At 42.0% G+C, this 18,193-nt stretch overlaps 2 protein-coding genes across 2 annotated transcripts; one reads left to right on the plus strand and one right to left on the minus strand.

Moving 5' to 3' along the window:
- Positions 1-602: 602 nt before the first annotated feature.
- On the plus strand, positions 603-3,463 carry LOC143103856 (transmembrane protein 263). Its single transcript, XM_076267701.1, has 3 exons — positions 603-897; positions 1,618-1,696; positions 2,304-3,463. Exons 1-3 carry the CDS (start codon positions 889-891, stop codon positions 2,618-2,620), a joined length of 405 nt encoding a protein of 134 aa, XP_076123816.1. The 5' UTR covers positions 603-888; the 3' UTR covers positions 2,621-3,463.
- A 682-nt stretch (positions 3,464-4,145) lies between these two features.
- Positions 4,146-17,611, minus strand: cry3b (cryptochrome circadian regulator 3b). Its single transcript, XM_076267698.1, has 15 exons — positions 17,433-17,611; positions 16,609-16,777; positions 12,021-12,129; positions 11,276-11,418; positions 10,999-11,183; positions 10,419-10,516; positions 9,922-10,062; positions 9,200-9,496; positions 8,650-8,801; positions 7,709-7,911; positions 7,440-7,547; positions 6,941-7,027; positions 6,490-6,579; positions 5,927-6,048; positions 4,146-5,627 (listed from the first exon to the last, which is right to left on the minus strand). Exons 2-15 carry the CDS (start codon positions 16,764-16,766, stop codon positions 5,583-5,585), a joined length of 1,938 nt encoding a protein of 645 aa, XP_076123813.1. The 5' UTR covers positions 16,767-16,777; positions 17,433-17,611; the 3' UTR covers positions 4,146-5,582.
- Positions 17,612-18,193: the final 582 nt, after the last annotated feature.

Consider the following 18,193-nt stretch of genomic DNA (forward strand, 5'->3'; position numbering starts at 1 on the left):
AGTGCCAGAAGTTCATCTGAATCTGTAGCCTTTCAGAACATTATATATAATGAAGCACTTTCACTACTTCCTCTAATGATGATCCACTTAAAGATGCTGTAGACCTACATTACATGGATGTTATCGCAAGTGATTTACAGACAGCAGGTTAATGAAAGCATACGTGGTGTATAACAAAAAAGAAGTAATTATGCAGTGCTAAAAACAAATAGGAATAACGGATCTACTTTGAAGAGTGGATAAACTGTGGCAGAGCTAAAAACCAGGGCTCTAAATGAACCTTTTTGATCACCAGCCAATGTGGCTGGTAACTTTCTAAAGAACCCTGCTAATAACACTCCGCAAAGTGTCAGGCAAGAGGAAAATGTTGAGAGTTGTCTTGTCACTTTTTGCAGGGCGAAAAGACTGCTGGATGGAGCGGGGAGGGGATGCTGGGTTGGCCATGACTTTCCTTCCGCTGGCTCTTGCCAAAATTACAGTTGATTAAACACGGAATGCTTGTGTTCGAGTGTGTTTTGATGTAAATATGAGACCACTGACCATCCTAAAGCACTGTCTGCTTATATGAACGGTTTGTTCAGGTGACGCAAGATCCGGTTGCTTGCAGGGGAAGATCGTAAGGAGAAGAGCGCCACGTCGGCAGAGCACTCAGTAAAACCCCTTAATTTTTTTCCTAAAAGTTCTGCAACATCGCAAGCCCTCTCCAGTGAGGAAAAGAAGCGCAATTGCAAGCGCCGCGCCGTGCTGTTTAAAGAAGAACTCGATAAATTGTTAAAAGGAAGATCCAGTTGGACCATAAACCTACCACTCATTTGTCGCAGGTGGGAATTTAGGAGACGTAACCTTAGATAACAATCAGCCGCTGAACGCAGAAAGTGCTGGAAAACAATGGTTAAGGTAAGGAGCTACGGAGTCTTTTGATTTTTTTTAGCAACCTACGCACACATAGGCTAAGTTCAGATAGGGATGTAGAAAGTAGGCTAGAATATACTGAGCGAAGATAACAGAAAGTTTGCAAGAAAATCAATAGGCCTATTCCGTTGGTGACTGATGTGTTTAATTAGTTTCATTTCATCAAATCAATAGGCTGCTGGCTTGCCTCAATATACCAACGTTATCATTTTGTAAAGTGTGTTTGAAAGGCCTAAATTAAACCTCAACCAATACCGCATGTTGCCTAAATTATGTTATATTTGGATTTTTAATTGCCAATGGTTACATTCTATGTCACTGCGTGTCGCTGTCCAGCGTTTGATTGGAGATTTGGTGCTTTTTAGAAATTGCATTCTTTTACTTCAACTTTGGCTAGGCTATAATTATAAGAGACGTACCAGTGCCAAAGCTGGGACCATATGTCCTATGTGAAACCTTAACTGGAACCGTCACCTATGTTATCGAGATAATGGGGTTATTTTTAGTCATGCATCAGTGTTAAAAACTAGTCTATTGCAACCTGTCGTTAAGAAAACATTATAGGGTACGCTATCTCCGAGGTCACTCATCAGTGTACGTTTTTCCAATTCACATATGCCCCCCAACCCCGTTTGTTCAGCACCTTTATAATATTACCACACTGTGATAATGTGCCCTAACACTAATTTTCACCCTCTTTGATAGAACGTTAACTCGGAAGTGCAACAGAGTGGCATTATTGAGTGCCGAGAGCCTGAATGTTCAGAGAGCGATCCAGTTGAAGGTATGTATGCCTTTATCGATGAGTCAATAGATTGTTTTACTACCTAGCTTTTACCTATATCTGCAGACGAACTGTCGACCAGGGATTTTTGCAATCCTAGGTGAAGTGTTGCTTGTTGTTATTTCAGCGTCAGAGAATCATCGAGGGAGGTGCTGCTGTTTATTTGTGTAGCCAATATGCATGCGCAAGAGTAGGGTGGAGTGGGGCCCTCGAGGGTAACAGAAAAGCCCCAAGGAGACGCTAGAAAGTCAGAATCGTGCTCTTTTTTGTTATGCTGTAGCCTAGTCTTTTTTGTATTTAGAAGGTGAAGATGATAATGTTTAATTTTTAGGCCTACTGTGCCGATTTATTGAACAGCTGGAATATGTTTAGTCTACGAAATATTTGTCTCTCTCTTTTTGGAACTGAGTCACAACTAGCTGAGTACTAGGCTAGTTGTGTTGGATGTAGGAACAGCTGGCTATGTGTAGACCTGTTATCAGGTACTGGATACAAGTGTTAGCAGGAGGAACATCTTCTGTTTTCCATACATCAAATTCAGTCCTGAAAAACTTAACCAAAAAAAGCATTTCTGGTGCTGAATTCTGTCTCATTCTGTGGTCCCTAGCCACCGATGCCAAAGATGGGAAAGATGGAAAAGATGGAAAAGAACACCCTGTGGTCCAGCCTGGCATGATTTGGCGGGTGACAGGAGGTCTCTTTGGTGCCACCAAGACTGTTGTCGGGGCGACAGTTGGTGGCGTAGCCTGGCTGGGAGGGAAGAGCCTGGAGATCACAAAATCTGCCGTCACCTCTGTACCTTCCGTGGGGGTTGGCCTGGTCAAGGGTGGCGTGTCTGCCGTGGCAGGGGGTGTGTCCAGTGTGGGCTCCACAGTGGCCAGCAAAGTCCCGTTCACAGCCAAGAGGAAGGACAAGGCAGAGTGAGAACAATGGACGTGCAGGGAAACGTGCTGACAACAATGATCGTGCTGCAGAACATGAGGATGAAGAAGATGATGATGATGATGATGATGATGGCGAGAGGAAGGACACTTGTCATCACCCCGCTCCCCCTGAGCCATAATACTATTCCAGATGATGGTGACCTGTTGTGTTAACATAGTGCTCTATTTTTTGTGCATGAACAGGGGTGTATCTGGGACCTCTTGCGATTTTCTTTTTGTTGTTGCTGTGTGTGTGTGTGTGTGTGTGTGTGTGTGTGTATGTGTGTGTGTGTGTGTGTGTGTGTGTGTGTGTGTGTGTGTGTGTGTGTGTGTGTGTGTGTGTGTGTGTGTGTGTGTGTGTGTGTGTGTGTGTGTGTGTGTGTGTGTGTGTCTTTGTCTGGTTTTGTCTGTTTTTTTTGTTGTTGTTTTGGTGAGAGATCACCCTAGATTTAGACACCTGGTTACTTCTCCATCCAGTGGAAGACAATCATTTCGGATAATGTTTTTGAAAGCTGTTGAAATGCAATACTTTTGGTAGATCTTTGTGTGTGTCTGTGTGTGTCTGTGTTTTCTATGTTGTATATCTTCAGGATTCCATCTCAGACTAGCCTGTCTCAAAATAAGGAGAGCATGAAGCATTTGATTGAGAAAATACTTTACCACCAACAACTGTCTTAGACTGACCGAATGAAATATGACTGCTGGTATTTTACCCAAGTGTACTGTGGATTATTGTCAAAACCACATTGGTTATTCACTACTCATTTGTATCCAGAGCTGTATGTTTTTACTTCCCAAAGAGTGTAAACTGAATGAAATAAAAAATACAATATTTATTGAACAAGGGCTATTCTTTGCAGCATGCCCCCTGGCTACCTTTTTTGAACCATATCTATATGAAGATTTCTATGGAGTTACTGATTCAACCTTAAAGGATTTGTGCTCTTCAACATAAGGAAGTCCCAGAGCGTGGTACCATGCTGGAAGTCCTTGCCCTAATAGCGGCCCGCTCTGGAAAGCAAGCGACCCAGATCTGGCATCGAGTAGAGCCAGAGCCAATTCAGATTCAGGGGCTAACTGAAAAATGTTAAATCGTTTTTTTTGTTATAATAAAGCCATATTGGAAATAATTTCATCCAGGTGACATGGTTTTTCTGTTCTGCCTTTTATTGATGTAAGTGTGTCAGCTGTGGTAGAGTGTCTTGCTTTTTAGTGTTGTGTTGCCTGTGATGGTTAGGTGTAACAAGAGTGCTTTTGTCCCCTTTGCTCAGTGGATCCTGTTTGTGAGTGTTTTGGCACCGTGCTGTGCATTCTCTCACCAGCCTTCAAAAGAGCTGTGCGCACACATACACAGAGGCCTACTGATATGCAATGCTTCATAATGAAAAGCGAACAACCCTCTGATAAGCAAGCTACAGTTATCAGATAAAGACAAAACTTCATTGAGTGTTCATACATACAGGCTAAATGGACATATGACATGTATTTGATTGGACAAAATATTTCAAACATGGCAACAAAATATATCGATTGGTGATTTTCAACCAATTTTATTTGTCATCTAAAGTGGTACAATATACACAAACAAGCTTTTTATACAGCATTTTTTTTCTATAAATTTACAATAGAAGCAAAAAAGGAAAAATGTAATTTCAGTAGAAAAATGAGAACACAATGGCAACAATGTACAGCCTTTAGCTCATCAACTGTTGTATACAGAAAGCCAATGAACATAAGAGGAACATGCAAAGCTGCTGGCAAAACCTTTTTGAGGGATCCAGGACAACTCCAGAAACACGAGGTGAAATGCATATTTTGTAGCACTACTGCCAAACGCCACAGAGTCCAACTGGAATTTAAACTGTGTCTTCACCCACAGGGATATGTCAGAGTAATTATGAGAGTTGTCATGGTAATGACGCACAATATGGAAGACGGGGTGATTTATACACATTGCTTTCCTTAGAGGTGACAGGGCAATCTATCCATCTGGTCACAACACAATTAAACCAAAAATGGCAAAAAGAAGGCTTGTACCTGGGCCATGTGAGGAAAAGACAATGACATGGAAGGGGAAACCAGTATGAAGGTCTGGATGAGTTTATTGGCAATGCGCAGTGATACCAGCCTTTCCACCCTGATGTAAACAGTTTACAGAGGACCAACCCAGCATGTTTGCCAACTGTCAGTCATGGAAGATTAAGGAGGGCCGCACACTCTACACACAGATCAGCTATCTTAGCAAGCGGTAGCAAGGCTGAGAACTTGCCTTCTCATCATCCTTTGCCATCTCCATATAAAGATGGCAGGTGGGTACAGAAGACTTGACTAGAGGTACTGGATAGAGGTATAGTTGCTCTCAGAGACAAAACAATTTGAGCGTAAGGGCTGGAACTGACAGGTCTGATACAGACCTATGAAATAATATAAAGCCCCATTCATGTGTGACAGACTAAAATAATAAACTGGCAGTTTTTGGGTTACAGGTTTTACGGTAAGTCATTTGCTGGTGATTGTCAGTCAAACTTCAATTACACAAGCTCCTATCGGGCTGTTGGCAACATTCAGCAGACTCCCCAAAACAAACACTTTACAAGTGCTGAGGAGTTTTTTGTCAAATAGGCGTAGACGAGTATGTAAGACACTACAAAGAGCTGTTTACAGAGAAACTTCCATCATAGAAGGGTAAAAAAAGTTTAAAACATCTAATTAATTCAGACGGTTTAAAATAATCCAATTGCACATTTAACAGGGCAATCAAATCTACCTTTGGGTCCAACATTTTTTGTAACAACAAGCCTATTGTTTTGATAGGAAACATTTTTTTTCTTGTTTGAAATACAGATGTTTTTAGTTTTTGTTTTTCTTTTGTTTTTAAATAAAAAACAAGCAAAAACATGATATATATTTAGCACATAATAGTATAGCACAATATTTATATATCTGTTTCTACATGGAACGTCTCATGATGACATAGTCATTCTTTCCTCCTGCTGAGCTGCATTCTTCTGCAACAAACAAGGACACACACACACAATCAGTCAAGCTGATCTCAGAGAGTACTGACCGTGACTAAAAAAACGTACTGCCCCATCACTTCAACAAAATAACCTTTAAATTTCAGATATTTTAACTACTCTCTTAGCAGTCATCTGGGAGTAATGTATTAAGGCATTTCAGACTTATCCATATAAATGTTTGTAAACGGAGACATAGATGAAGCTCTTCATTAAGTTATCTGACAAAGTGGCCTTTGACCATTGCACACGTAGACACTGTTCATGTCCTGTGTAATGTGAGGACTCACCACATTGCTGTGCCACTGGACCTTGAGGGCTGACGTTGGCAAACCGTTATCAACGCCAGCTTCCTGTTCCGACTCGCGCTCTCTCTTCCCCGAGCCACCGCTACCCAGGCGGCTTAGTCGGTCTGACACATCAGACAGCAAAGAGAGAGAGAGAAATGATGATAGAGAGAGAATGAATAAAACCGAACATAAGGTCACTGAACAGAGCCAGAGTGCCAGAGATTTTATTAAAGGTATATAAACCAAAGAAAGTAGTAGTATAAAGTAGTATAACAAACTGAAATGGTCGACTTCTTTTAAAAATAACCTGTATATTTCCTTTGTGTGCTATAAATGCATGCCTATTGCCAACATACATGAGTGGCAACCAGGGTATAAGTGGAATAATGGCCTTTGAAGCATCCTAATACATGTAATTAATGAACTCAGTGCCACTTCGCATAGTGTTCTTTGCGTCCATCTCACCCATTAATTTCATATATACCTGACACCTCAGTGTCTATTATCCCTTACATATGTTGAGGGAAGGGGAGGGGAGGTATGGTGTGATGCAGCCTACTTACATGGTTGCTGTGGAATGACAAAATGGGAGCAGTCTCCCTGGCCCTGTGCGCCAGCTCCTCCATGGCCAGACTGGGCTTTCCCACAACAGTCTGCGGAGAGCAGCAAGGTTACACACATGCATTACACATATTGCAGCTAAACAGTAAAGCATGTTGGAAGGTTTCATTCAGAATAATATAATGGTTTACTTGCAGTCAGTCTACAGAGACTTTATAGATATTTTGTTGAAGTTCAAGTTCAGAATTAAAATTTGTTGTTGAACAAGTACCCCTAACCCCTAACCTTAATCAGAAATTGTTGTTAACAATTAAGTGTCAACCGACAGTTTGTTTACTATCTGAGCATCTGTTGGTAGTCTGTAGGAGTCAAGCTCATCCAAGTTAAGTGTGACCATGGATCTTGGCTTGTGAGCCATTGCTAGCAGCCGAAGTGTAGCCAGCAGATACGTACTCGGAGTCTCCGCGGCTCCCGTGCTGCGGTGCTTCACTCCGCTGGGTCCAGCGTGCTCCTCCCCTGACCAGTGGTCCCTGCGGCTGCCTGTCCACACGGGAACACAACACAGTGATGAAAACCCCCTGCTGCATGCTCAGTAGTGCTGTCACATGAAGGCTTTGCTGATGAGGTCTTCAGGGACCACAAGGCTGTAACAATGGTCTTATTCTTACAGATGAATGCTCTTACTCATTCAGATAAATGTTTTTAGTTCTACAAATACAATCTTATTCTTACATATCATCTTGCAATTTTGCAATTTGCAATATGCCTGCCATTTATATGAACATTTTCCTCTGTATAGAAGACTATTCTTATACAGTCTAGTCACTGCATTTATTCTATTATTAATAACTTATTCCAAACTCTGCAATGATTGTTCAGAGACATGAATCTCAACCCTTTTTTTAGCTAATAATGTTTTCTATGACTGCCTCTCAACTGTGTATGAGCTCACCATGTCCACTCCCGCGACGCCTTTTGCCAGAGGAGGGCGCTACCGCTCCTTTGAGCCCGTTCACATTGACATCCTCCCCGTGGCTGGACGGTACAGTCGCCAGCAAGCCTGTGGGATTAAAGTGTTAAAGAATGAGATGCAGAAAAAGAGAAAATGAGAGAAAGAGTTGAAAATTGAGATAGAGAAAAGCACACTGAGAGAAGCTCAAGAGAAAGGGGATTGAGTTGTAAAAGAGAGGGACAGAAGTGAGCAACTGTCCACTGACTTACTGAGGCCTCTGTAGCGCGAGAGCTGCTGGTAGATCTGCCTCATCCTCTCAATGTTGAGGCGACTGGCCTCAGCGTGGTTCACCATGGGCTTTGGGTAGTCGACTCCCACAATGCACTTGGACGCCACCTGCACGTCCTCGGGGGCGTTCCACGGGTCGAAGATGTACTTGGTAGGGAAATCTCGGAGGACAGGTAAATAGCGTCTGTAACCATAGGGAGAGATTAAACCGCAGCGCCTCATCACAATGGCCAGAGGCTGGAAGCAACTGCCCCCCCGCCAAAGCGAAGGGGCCAATAGTACAACATAATTTAATTTAATTTAATTTATTGTGCTTATATAGCGCCAAAACATGTATCATGGCGCTTTACAGAATGTAGGCAATCAGAGAAAAAAGAAAAGAGGGAGAAAAGAAAAGAAAGAAAGAAAGAAAGAAAGAAAGAAAATGATATATCTAATATAACATGTTAGCATGCCCTTAACCTGCTGATCTGGAGTCAGATCATCTCCTATTTCCCCCCTGATCAAATTGAGGAAATAGACTGTGATATCTGGCATGAAATCAGGAAGATAAGGGCACAGAGTGACTGAACTGCAAGCAGCCTGGGAGCAGGATTTCATGGTGCCTGATCTTGCCTTATGAATTGAACATGAGATACTTCCTTCAGTAATCAGCCAAATGCCACTCTTAATGTTGTCATAATATAATTGTGGGCCATTGTTTTTTCCCAATGTAAATGAATAATATTAATGTAGACATGTACCTTGGTGTACTGTTGATATCTATTTACATATGGAAAAATTGAACTGTAATAACAACAGTGTGTATATTAGTATGTAAGTATATACTGTGGATATAGAAATAAAGAAAGTGGAGAAATTCCCTGCTATCCCAGAGCTGCTGAGCAGACCCTAAGGGGAATATGCTAGAGGTGAAACCCACCGAATGAAATCCCCGTTGGGGTCGATGCGGCGGCCGAAGCCCACCGGGCAGTAGCAGTGGAAGAACTGCTGGAAGAAGGAGCTGCAGGAGTGGCACATCCAGCTGCCTGCATTCATACTCCAGTCAGCGTCCAGCAACAACTCCTCAAACACCTGCAGGGAGGAGAGGGAGGACAGGGAGAGGCTGGTTATGGTTATGGTTATGGTATTTGGCAGACGAACACTACATTAGTTTACTGCTAGGATGTGATACTGAACATGCTAATGACGGATCTAAACAGAGTAAATGCATCTCGTTTCAAAGCCAACCAGTGAAGGGTGGATTCTTAAAAAGAACAACATAACCCACAACTGAAATTTAGGACTCAAACATAACTCACAACTGAAATTTAGTATACATAACCCAGCATAAAAGGGCAGGTATATACATAACCACAGCTATTTAAACTACACCATACCCTAACAGCACAACTACTTTATATCTTTATTTGAAATCCCCTTTCAACTAAATAAGTGCTCTGTGACCCCTGCCCCGTCTCTGGCCGCAGTACCTTCATGCCCTCCTCCCAGCTGATCCACAGGTCTCCTCTGGTCAGGAAGCAGGCCACAGCGTGGCGGGACAGGTGGTGGATCCAGCCCTCCTGCCGCAGCTGGGTCATGATGGCGTCGATCCAGGGGAAGCCCGTCTTGGCCTCGGCCCATTTGGCCAGCACCTCGGGGTTCTTGTCCCAGGGGATGCGGATGCAGATGGGGTTGCCCTCCATCTTGTCAAAGCGTGGGTTGTTGGTGGCCGCAGTGTAAAAGAACTCACGCCACAGCAGCTTGTCGTAGTTGGGGTTCTTATTTGCCTTGAAAGCGCGGAAACAGAGCAAGTCAGTGTGGAAACCTCTAAACGGGTCAGTTATTCTCCATAAACAAGTTATTAGGAGTGCTGCTTGGGTGTTAAAGGGTGTATTCCTCTGGTGCTCTTCAGCTTGGAGATCCAAAATGTTTCCCAAATAAACAGTAATTCTGAGGCACTCACAAGGAATATAAGTTTATAATTAAACTTGGCTATCCATTAAAAAACATGCCAACGTGTTTTGGCCTCTGTGGCCTTCTTCAGGGCAAATCAGGGTGTCAGTTATTCTCTTGGACAAACAGTGAGTATTCTATCATCAACCATGTACTACAACTCCGACCAAGTTCTGTACTCACGGAAAACAGATCATATTCCATTCTGTGATACTCAAAAGTGATCAAATGAATGACATCAGTGCCAGCGCTGGCTTACCTTTTTGTAGAGTTCGGTGAGTCTGGAGTAGAACAGGCGGCAGGACAGGCAACCGAAGCGCAAGTATGGGCTCAGGCCAAGAGGACTTGCCACCAGCAGGCTGCTGTTCAGTTTGGGCCTCTGAAAGATCTCCTCCAGCGTCTAGAGGACACAACACAAGTCTGTAAACTGTGTATTATGTGTGTGTGTGTGTGTGTGTGTGTGTGTGTGCGTGTGTGTGTGCGTGTGTGTTACTGTGATAAGGGACAGGGATGGAGAGGTAGAAGACTAGGGAGGTGGGTTTTTACTTGAATAAGTTCATTCAAATTAATTCAAGGTCCACATACCCTAATGAATACTCCCACCCCATCAATTCTAATCTGAAGCATACTTTCCCACTTAAACAAAAGGCATCGGTTTAACCCATAAAATCAGAGCAACAATTGATCTACTTGACAGCCAACAAATATGCATATGCACATACAAAATAGACACAAAACGCAGTGATGAATGCTTACTGAAGCCGAATCCTTTCCAAACTGCTTCTCTATCCTGGTCAAAGCCTCCGTCTCTCCTCCAGGCCACACAACAGGACACAAGCCTTCTGTGTCGAAACCTGCCATGAGACACATAGGAAAATTATACATACTGTAATTTCCCAACTATTAGCCAAGGTTTCTACATTGATTGTGCAAGTTGTCTTCAGCTATGAGGTTAATACACGGGGGTAGTTAATATGGTATTAATACGTTTTTTTTTTTTTTTTTTTACTTGACACATTCATTGAAAATATTTCAATATGTGCAAGAAAATGTTGGCACAATGGCGTAACGGTAAAGGTGATGATACATGGGGAAACTTTTTGAGCAATGTTGCTGGGCAACCACACAACCAGTTCCATGTGTTATTGCTTAAAAAAAAATAATGTTGGCCAATATTAATGGAAACAAGCCAGAACCTCAATACTTAGGAACGCTGCCCTTCAACATTGCTCAAACAGTTGTCTTGAGTTGAGTCATCATCAGTTGATTAGTAGTGGCTATATGTACTCTGCTTCCCTCTGCTGGTCAAATCTCATATTGCATTGTTGCTACCCACCTAGCTCCTCCAGTAAGGGGACTCCATATTTCTCCTGGTGGTTTTCAGACACAGGCGTGGTGCACCTGCCCATCAAGGCCTTGCTGAGCGGTTTCTGAGGTGGGTCAGGGGGGTCCATGGTGCTGACCAGTGTCTGAAAACGTTTGTAGGTGAGAGGAGGCTGACCACCATTTAGTTCAATAATCCTGAGGAGGGAATAGATAAGGACAAGGACATGATTATGATGTGTGTGTGTGTGTGTGTGTGTGCGTGTGTGTAGTATCATCTCGCGTCTTACTTGTCCAAGTTGTAAAGTGTGTGGGAGGTCTTGACGTTGACTTCCACCCCGGCCTCTGACGCCAGCTTCTTGATGGCTGCATCTCGCTCCTTCCCGAATGGTTCTGAGTCACACTCGAAGGTCAGTCGGGAGATCTTCCACTCCTGCACAGAAATTCACCAGGGTTTAAGAGAGTGGATCACTAAAACTGACTACTCAAATACTACTTGAGGACCTACAACTGCCATGATTTTCATGGTTGGCATTATATAAACATAAGGAGATACTGGGAAAACAGGACTGGGAGCTACAGCTAGTGTATATTTGAATGAGTCACTGCAAGGGACTTGTTGAAAAAATAAATTAATGAATTTGTAGCTCACACTACTGAGTGAGAATGTTCTGAATGTGAGTGCTCAACATTCATTCATCCAGGCGAACTGAAATGATATTATGTCATCTCAAATGCTATACAAAAAATGATAAGCAGTGCAATAAGGTCACAAGATTTTGGCTTAATCTTAAATATCTGTACTCTGTATGGATTTTCATATCTAACTGTACTCTCTTTGTGTAGATTTTCTCATCTTACGTTTGTATCACTTTCTATTTGTGATTTGGCACTAACAAGTGGAGAAACTCCCCCTACACCATTCACTTGGCAGCAACAATCAATTCACATGAATCATGGTTCTAAATAGCATCTATTGAACTGCTTTCAATGATGACTGTGACATAATCATGACGTGAGGTGTTGGTGAATCACCTTGAAGAGACGGGGAAAGATGTTGGCCGGCTGGCCTCGGATGACAAACAGACGCGAGTTCAGCTTGCGCAGGCTGGCGTCCAGATCCTCCAGACACTGCAGCAGGAACCTGCAACAGAGGAAGAGACACCACACACGCTCAGTACACACAGAGCAGATCTGTGGGGTCTTTCTCTCTCTCTCTGTCTCTCTCTCTCTCTTTCCCTACTCTGTTGCTTGCTTTGAGCCAGGTAGTAAGTCTATTAACCAATTGAGGGCACTGGTTACAGCTATTTTGAGAAATCTACAGACAAACAAGCTAATTAACGTGGCTTATAGACAAGTGACAAGTAAAAGTTGTCATGAAAATATGGATGCTTCAGCTAATCTTTCAGATTTTTCACCCAAATAGGATGTCAAATATTTAAAACTGCAATTCCTGGCACTCTGATTCAACCCAAGGTGCAATTCATAACATTTAATTATTAGTGCACAGTATGAATGGCATATATAAAATTATAATACACTTTTCTGTATTGTTCTACATGCATAGGATATGTAAAGGGTCAGCACCAGGATTTCTCTGGCTCTGCCTTGCTGTCACCAAACGGGTTAACTATGTGACAGGGCCCAGTTTCTGTGTCCAACAACCTCACTGCACACCCTCTGTGAGGACCTGGAACCCCCCAACTCAGTCTGATCTGATTTGGTCAACTGCCTCATCACCAACAGGGAACCCCATCCTTTCTGAGGGGTAGAGAAGGCACACCAGTACAGCATCTGCCAACAGACTAGGAAATCCACATTTAGAACCCGTGTTTTAACAAGCTGATCTAAAGTTAGTTCTGGTGCACCTAGGCGGATGGATGGAAAGTATCTGGTAGATAAAGAAGACCAGACCAACACTAATGCTGTCTACTCAACCTGCCAGGTTGTTTGGACCATCAGGTAGTCAGACATAGTATTCCAAATCTGTGAAACAGCATGCTACAGCATCAGTATAGAGATTTCTGAATGAACACCATCTGCCAAACTCATTCATAGACACAAATAGAATCCAAAGCTGCTTGCTTTCCTTCTGCCATGTTTCCTTTTTTAACCGGAAGCTGACCCTAACATGGCACCTGTAGGGGCTCCTGTCTCCTCGCTCAGAGTCTCTGAGCAGCATTAGTCATCTGCTTTGGACAAACTCATTCCCAGGCCGGCTCATTAAGACACCCATCTGGCCTGAGGTTGGGGCTTGCTATTTCAGCGCCATCCTAAGCTTCCATCATCCCCATTCACACTTGGCACATGAGGGAATCCCTCTAAATTGAGCAGCACAGGCTGTGTGGCTCACGTTGCCCTGCCGAGGGGTCAACTGGAGGTGTTCACATTAAGCACGTGCCATCTGAGATCTCACATCAGTTCTGACTTCGATGTCCAAGCCTTCATTCATCCTGAGCTTTAAGGTCAAACTGGTTTTCAGACATCTGTCTGTCTAAAGTCTGTTCACTCTTAAGATATTCTCACTTCTAAACACCAACTAAATGCAAGGTGAGCTGAGATCTCCATACAGACATACAACAGACACCTTGAGGTGGCTTGCCTAGCAGATCTCAAACCTATTTCTGCCAGGTAGCTCCCAGGTGAAACCACTACTAAGCGTTCCCTAGTAAAAAACTAGAATGATTTAGAATGATTAATAGAGAAATAAAAATATATTATACAAAAATATATAGGTGTCCTTTCCTCTTCAGAGGGTTTACAAGAAAAACACAGTCCAGCGTACTGTCTGAGAGGTGGATTTATTTCATTATTTTAAAGCATCTACTGTTACTCAGTTAATTAACTGATATATAATCTCATTATATGCATCACTCTTACCTAAACATATTCATGTAAACTTGAAAGCCAGTGTTTGATTGCACATGACCCTGTATTGTTTGTGGCTCTGGTCATGCGTCAGCCATTACACAACCACCAACATGGCCTACATTTATTTTTTCCTCTGCACGTTTTTTCCTTTGCTCTCTCTCTCTCTCTGTCTCTTTTTCTTTCTCTCTCTCTCTCTCTCACACGCTCTTTCCTCCCTCATATTTGAGCGTGCCTCTGGCTCACGGTGCTTCTGCGGACACATGGGCATGTTCCCTACTGACCTCATTACCCACCGAGATTTACCCCACACCGGCGCTCATAGTCATTGGGCCTACCTGCACCTGTGTGTCGGACAACAGCATTTACTCACTAACGTGACCGAGCTTCAGATCTTTGACGGGACAGTGTTCTGCAGTGACCTTCAACAACATACTACGTGACAGTGCTGTCTCAAGTTAAACCAAATCAACGAACATCTTTTTACAATGTCACATTGAAATCTGAAAACAACTTCATGTATCACATACTGTATCTGTAATCAAGATAGGTTAAATCAGCAATCTTATTCAGATTCTACTGGTGAAAGTAGTCACAGTAAAAAGTGTCTTCCTGATATCCTTGTCATTCACTTTAAGAATAAGTAAATGACATAAGGAACAGAGCTGTAAGATGCACTTTTAGAAAACAGATCTGAATGTTCTGAAGCCAAGTGTACAGGTAGGCTGCCTTGATCTGTGTTTTCCTTCAGCCCTGTGGCTAAAAACAGAGGTAGAAACAGATGCTTATGGGAGTATGAACGGGAGAGGCGTTCTGTAGCCGTCTGCCTAGCTATGAATGCAGAGTAAGTCCCACCTGTTGAGGTAGTCTATCTGTCAAGCTGCCCCAAAACCTCTCAACAAAAATCCCTCACAAACTACATCCAGGCTAATAACTAGAAATTCTTTTGTTTTTTTCTGTACGTATCCTTCATTTCTTTATCAATTCGTGACTGTGACCCTAAGTCAGTCACTTTGCAGTGCAAGCTGTGCCAGCTAGCGTCTGAGACGGAGCTACGCAGCTGCCTCAGCACAAGAGGCCTCCTGAGCCTGCTGAAAAGTAGGTCACTGCTATAGCAACCAGTGGCGCAGGAATATCTGAGTCTTGGTTCTTAGTTGGCACACTAACCCAGGATCCCATCATATTTGGTCATTTTCAGCCATTTTCCCACATTGGTGAAGTCGTATTTAGAACAGTTTAAGTACCGAATTATATAAATTCTGAAAAATCCAGAGTTGGGAGTTCCCACTATTGTTAAAGTTAGCACCTGATCTCTAAGCTAACATTAGCACCAGTGCAACCACAGGAACAACCAATAATATGCATCTTGATGAAGAGTAGGTGTCATAATTGTGATCAATGTCAATGACAATGTGCAATAGACATCTGAAATAGACATGTTGATGTAAATATTTCATTTCGTTCTTATTTCTGTTCTTTCTGACTTTCTTGGTACTGTATCTTGTGAAAACTACAATGTAAATATAATGTATTGGTATACACCACAGACTGTCAGTAGAGGATAAGATATTAGTTTGACTTAGTAAAAGAAACAACAAATATAAAACAAACTAAACATATTGACCCCACATTATTATCTCTCTCTCACACAGACTCCATTTTGCCATCACACACACACACCATTGGCATGCATCTATGCTGGAGCCTCAGCACAGACCATCTCCCATATGGTGTGTTGGAGTTATGGGGGGACATTACGTTGGAGTGTAAAGAGTTGCATAACAATATAGTCAGCAATTGAGGTGACTGTTTTACTGCTCAAATGTTAGATCAGACATAAATTACTTGAGATGGTCAGTCATCATTAGATTAGAAACCAAACAGATATGATGAATGGAATTAGTAATAAAAAAGTAATTCTAAGTAATAGAATAAGTAATAAAAAAAAACCCTGCTTGGTACTGGATACCCTGCGCAAAACTGTCACATCCATAACTGCAACACAATGCCATGGTATTTAGTTGCCGTTATGTACGTGACAGTTTTGCGTGGAATTGCCCTACACTTAATGTCTCACTTTCAAATATTGAGGTTGCACCACAGGTTGTGGGTCTGTCACTGCAAATTCTGGCAAATTCAGCCAGAATTCAGTAAAAACACAATGACAAACAGATGACCTTGTGTTGACATGTCAGAGTGTCAGCATAATATACCATTACTTATAAAGTCTTAACAATGTGAATGTGTGTATGTTGTCTGTATGCTACTGTGACCTTGAATTTCCCCTAGGGATCAATAAAGTATCTATCTATCTATCTATCTATCTATCTATCTATCTATCTATATATCTATCTATCTATCGATCTATCTAACAAAAATACAACTACTTTGTTTTTAAAACACATCCAGTAAAATGTTTCACTTCTGTGTTGTTATTTGGCTCACAAGGTCAGTGTTAGTGTGATGCACGAGACCCTATTGTTTGGGTCTTAATTGTCTGATAGCCTAATAAATATGAACACAGACCAGGGCCAGATGAGCCTCAGATGTAAAATAAGTCTGGGCCAGATCTGCACCAAATGCCATAGTAATAATAACTGTACTGGCCCAGGTCCGTTTAGTGGATCTGCGCCAAATGCTAATGAAGATCTGGACCAAATCTGGCCCAAATACATTTTGCTGTCTGAGTACTAACTGTCCATTATCACAGAGAGATCATACTGTTCTAAAAGCAGGTACAAAGTAAATCACGCACCTCCACCTGTTGACACCCACACTCGACGAACCTGCGAACCAAGGATCCAAAAAGTAGACACAGCGCAAGGTGTCTGCCCCCTGCACGGCCTCCAGCAGGGCAGGGTTATCATGGAGACGTAACCCCTTACGGAACCAGTGGATTGAGTTTATGGTCATGATGGATCAGGCTGTAAAAAAAAGATGGAAAGAAATACAGAGAAAAGAGAGAAACAGGAAGAAATAAAGAAAGAAAGATATGTTAAATTACATTTCAGGACCTTTTTGTTAAATGGATATTTGCTTCATTTTCCATTTTCCTCCTCTGCTTTATAATTCTAAAAACAAATCGGAATAAAACATCTTAACAGAACCCATAACTGAAGAATGATGCATTATTCTATAAAGTTACTGTTTTATCAACATCCTAGTACACACTAATAAACAGTCCATACTGCAAACTGTTGTACAACTGAACTTGTAGACTGAATTTGTCATGTCAACATAAACAAAATAATGAGTTAATTTATCACTTGCATCTGCACAGTTACAGACACACCTGAAGGGTATCATCATAATACTTTCTTAAAATGAGGTCATATAAATGCCAAATAACCACAATCGCTGATTTAGACATAATATTAGGTAATTTAAGACCACAAAAGTCTTTGCCATAAACTACACACAAGATACTCAGACCATAAAAGATGTTAATGTCGAAAATAGTTCAAATTCATTTCAGACAAAAATTAGGTCAGTTGCAGAGAAACTACCTGGGCCTGGGTGACATAACCATACATTCTCTTAAGATGAAAACTGTGTGATGAAATTAATATATCAACTTACCTATAACAAATGGATAAGTGCTGGTGTCCTATGTCATCCCCAGTGACAAAATAGGTTAAATAGTCTTCAAGACTATGTTAATCACACCGTTCTCAAGTTATTGACACACTGTTTCGACTGTGCATACACTGTAGCCTACACTATAACCGGGGCAACAGAATGAATGGTTTCATAACTGTTCTTGCAACTGCGCATGCCCCACATGTCCTGTACGAACAACAGATATAGATACAAATATTCTAGATCTAAGGTAATCAGTTATCCTAAGCCTACAGTTTAATATTCATTCACATGACCATTGTGTCGGTGACACACAAAGACATATTAACATTTAAAATGCACAAAATTAAATGGCACGGGTGTTTAATCAACACTTCCTCGAAACGTGTATATCTAGCTTTGCTATATCTATACAAATCGTGCCTCCCTTGCTCAACTGTGCCAACACAAGACCTAGAAAAGCAGAAATCTTATTGGTCGATTCTGATGTGACGCACGAACTGCGCCTCACGTTTATGCGGCGTGTATACAAAGCACTTTTTAAAGACTTATTGGGTGTTTTGAATACAAAATACATTTAAGTGTAATGTTTCAACGACATCCGTTCACTTGAAATTGATTCAACTTCAATTTTTATCAAGTTAGATAGTATATTTCACCGACTGAAACCCCGCCCTATCGCAAAATGATAGGTCGCCGTGGAAAATACCCGTATGATCACGGGTGCCCGCTTTTTGAACTGTATGGGTTCCATTTGGAGT

Source organism: Alosa pseudoharengus, unplaced genomic scaffold (assembly GCF_046254945.1).
Source record: "Alosa pseudoharengus isolate Yale_2024_CS ecotype anadromous, Long Island Sound unplaced genomic scaffold, YU_APseudo_1.1 YU_APseudo_1.1_scf_5, whole genome shotgun sequence".
Classification (NCBI taxonomy): Eukaryota; Metazoa; Chordata; class Actinopteri; order Clupeiformes; family Clupeidae; genus Alosa; species Alosa pseudoharengus.

Coding starts and splice junctions, on each gene's coding strand:
- LOC143103856 (XM_076267701.1), top strand. Junction 1,697..2,303: donor AGAGAGCGATCCAGTTGAAG/GTATGTATGCCT, acceptor TGTGGTCCCTAG/CCACCGATGCCAAAGATGGG.
- cry3b (XM_076267698.1), bottom strand. CDS start 16,766: ATGACCATAAACTCAATCCACTGGTTCCGTAAGGGGTTACGTCTCCAT. Junction 11,184..11,275: donor ACACTTTACAACTTGGACAA/GTAAGACGCGAG, acceptor TTCCCTCCTCAG/GATTATTGAACTAAATGGTG. Junction 6,049..6,489: donor TGTCATTCCACAGCAACCAT/GTAAGTAGGCTG, acceptor CTGATGTGTCAG/ACCGACTAAGCCGCCTGGGT.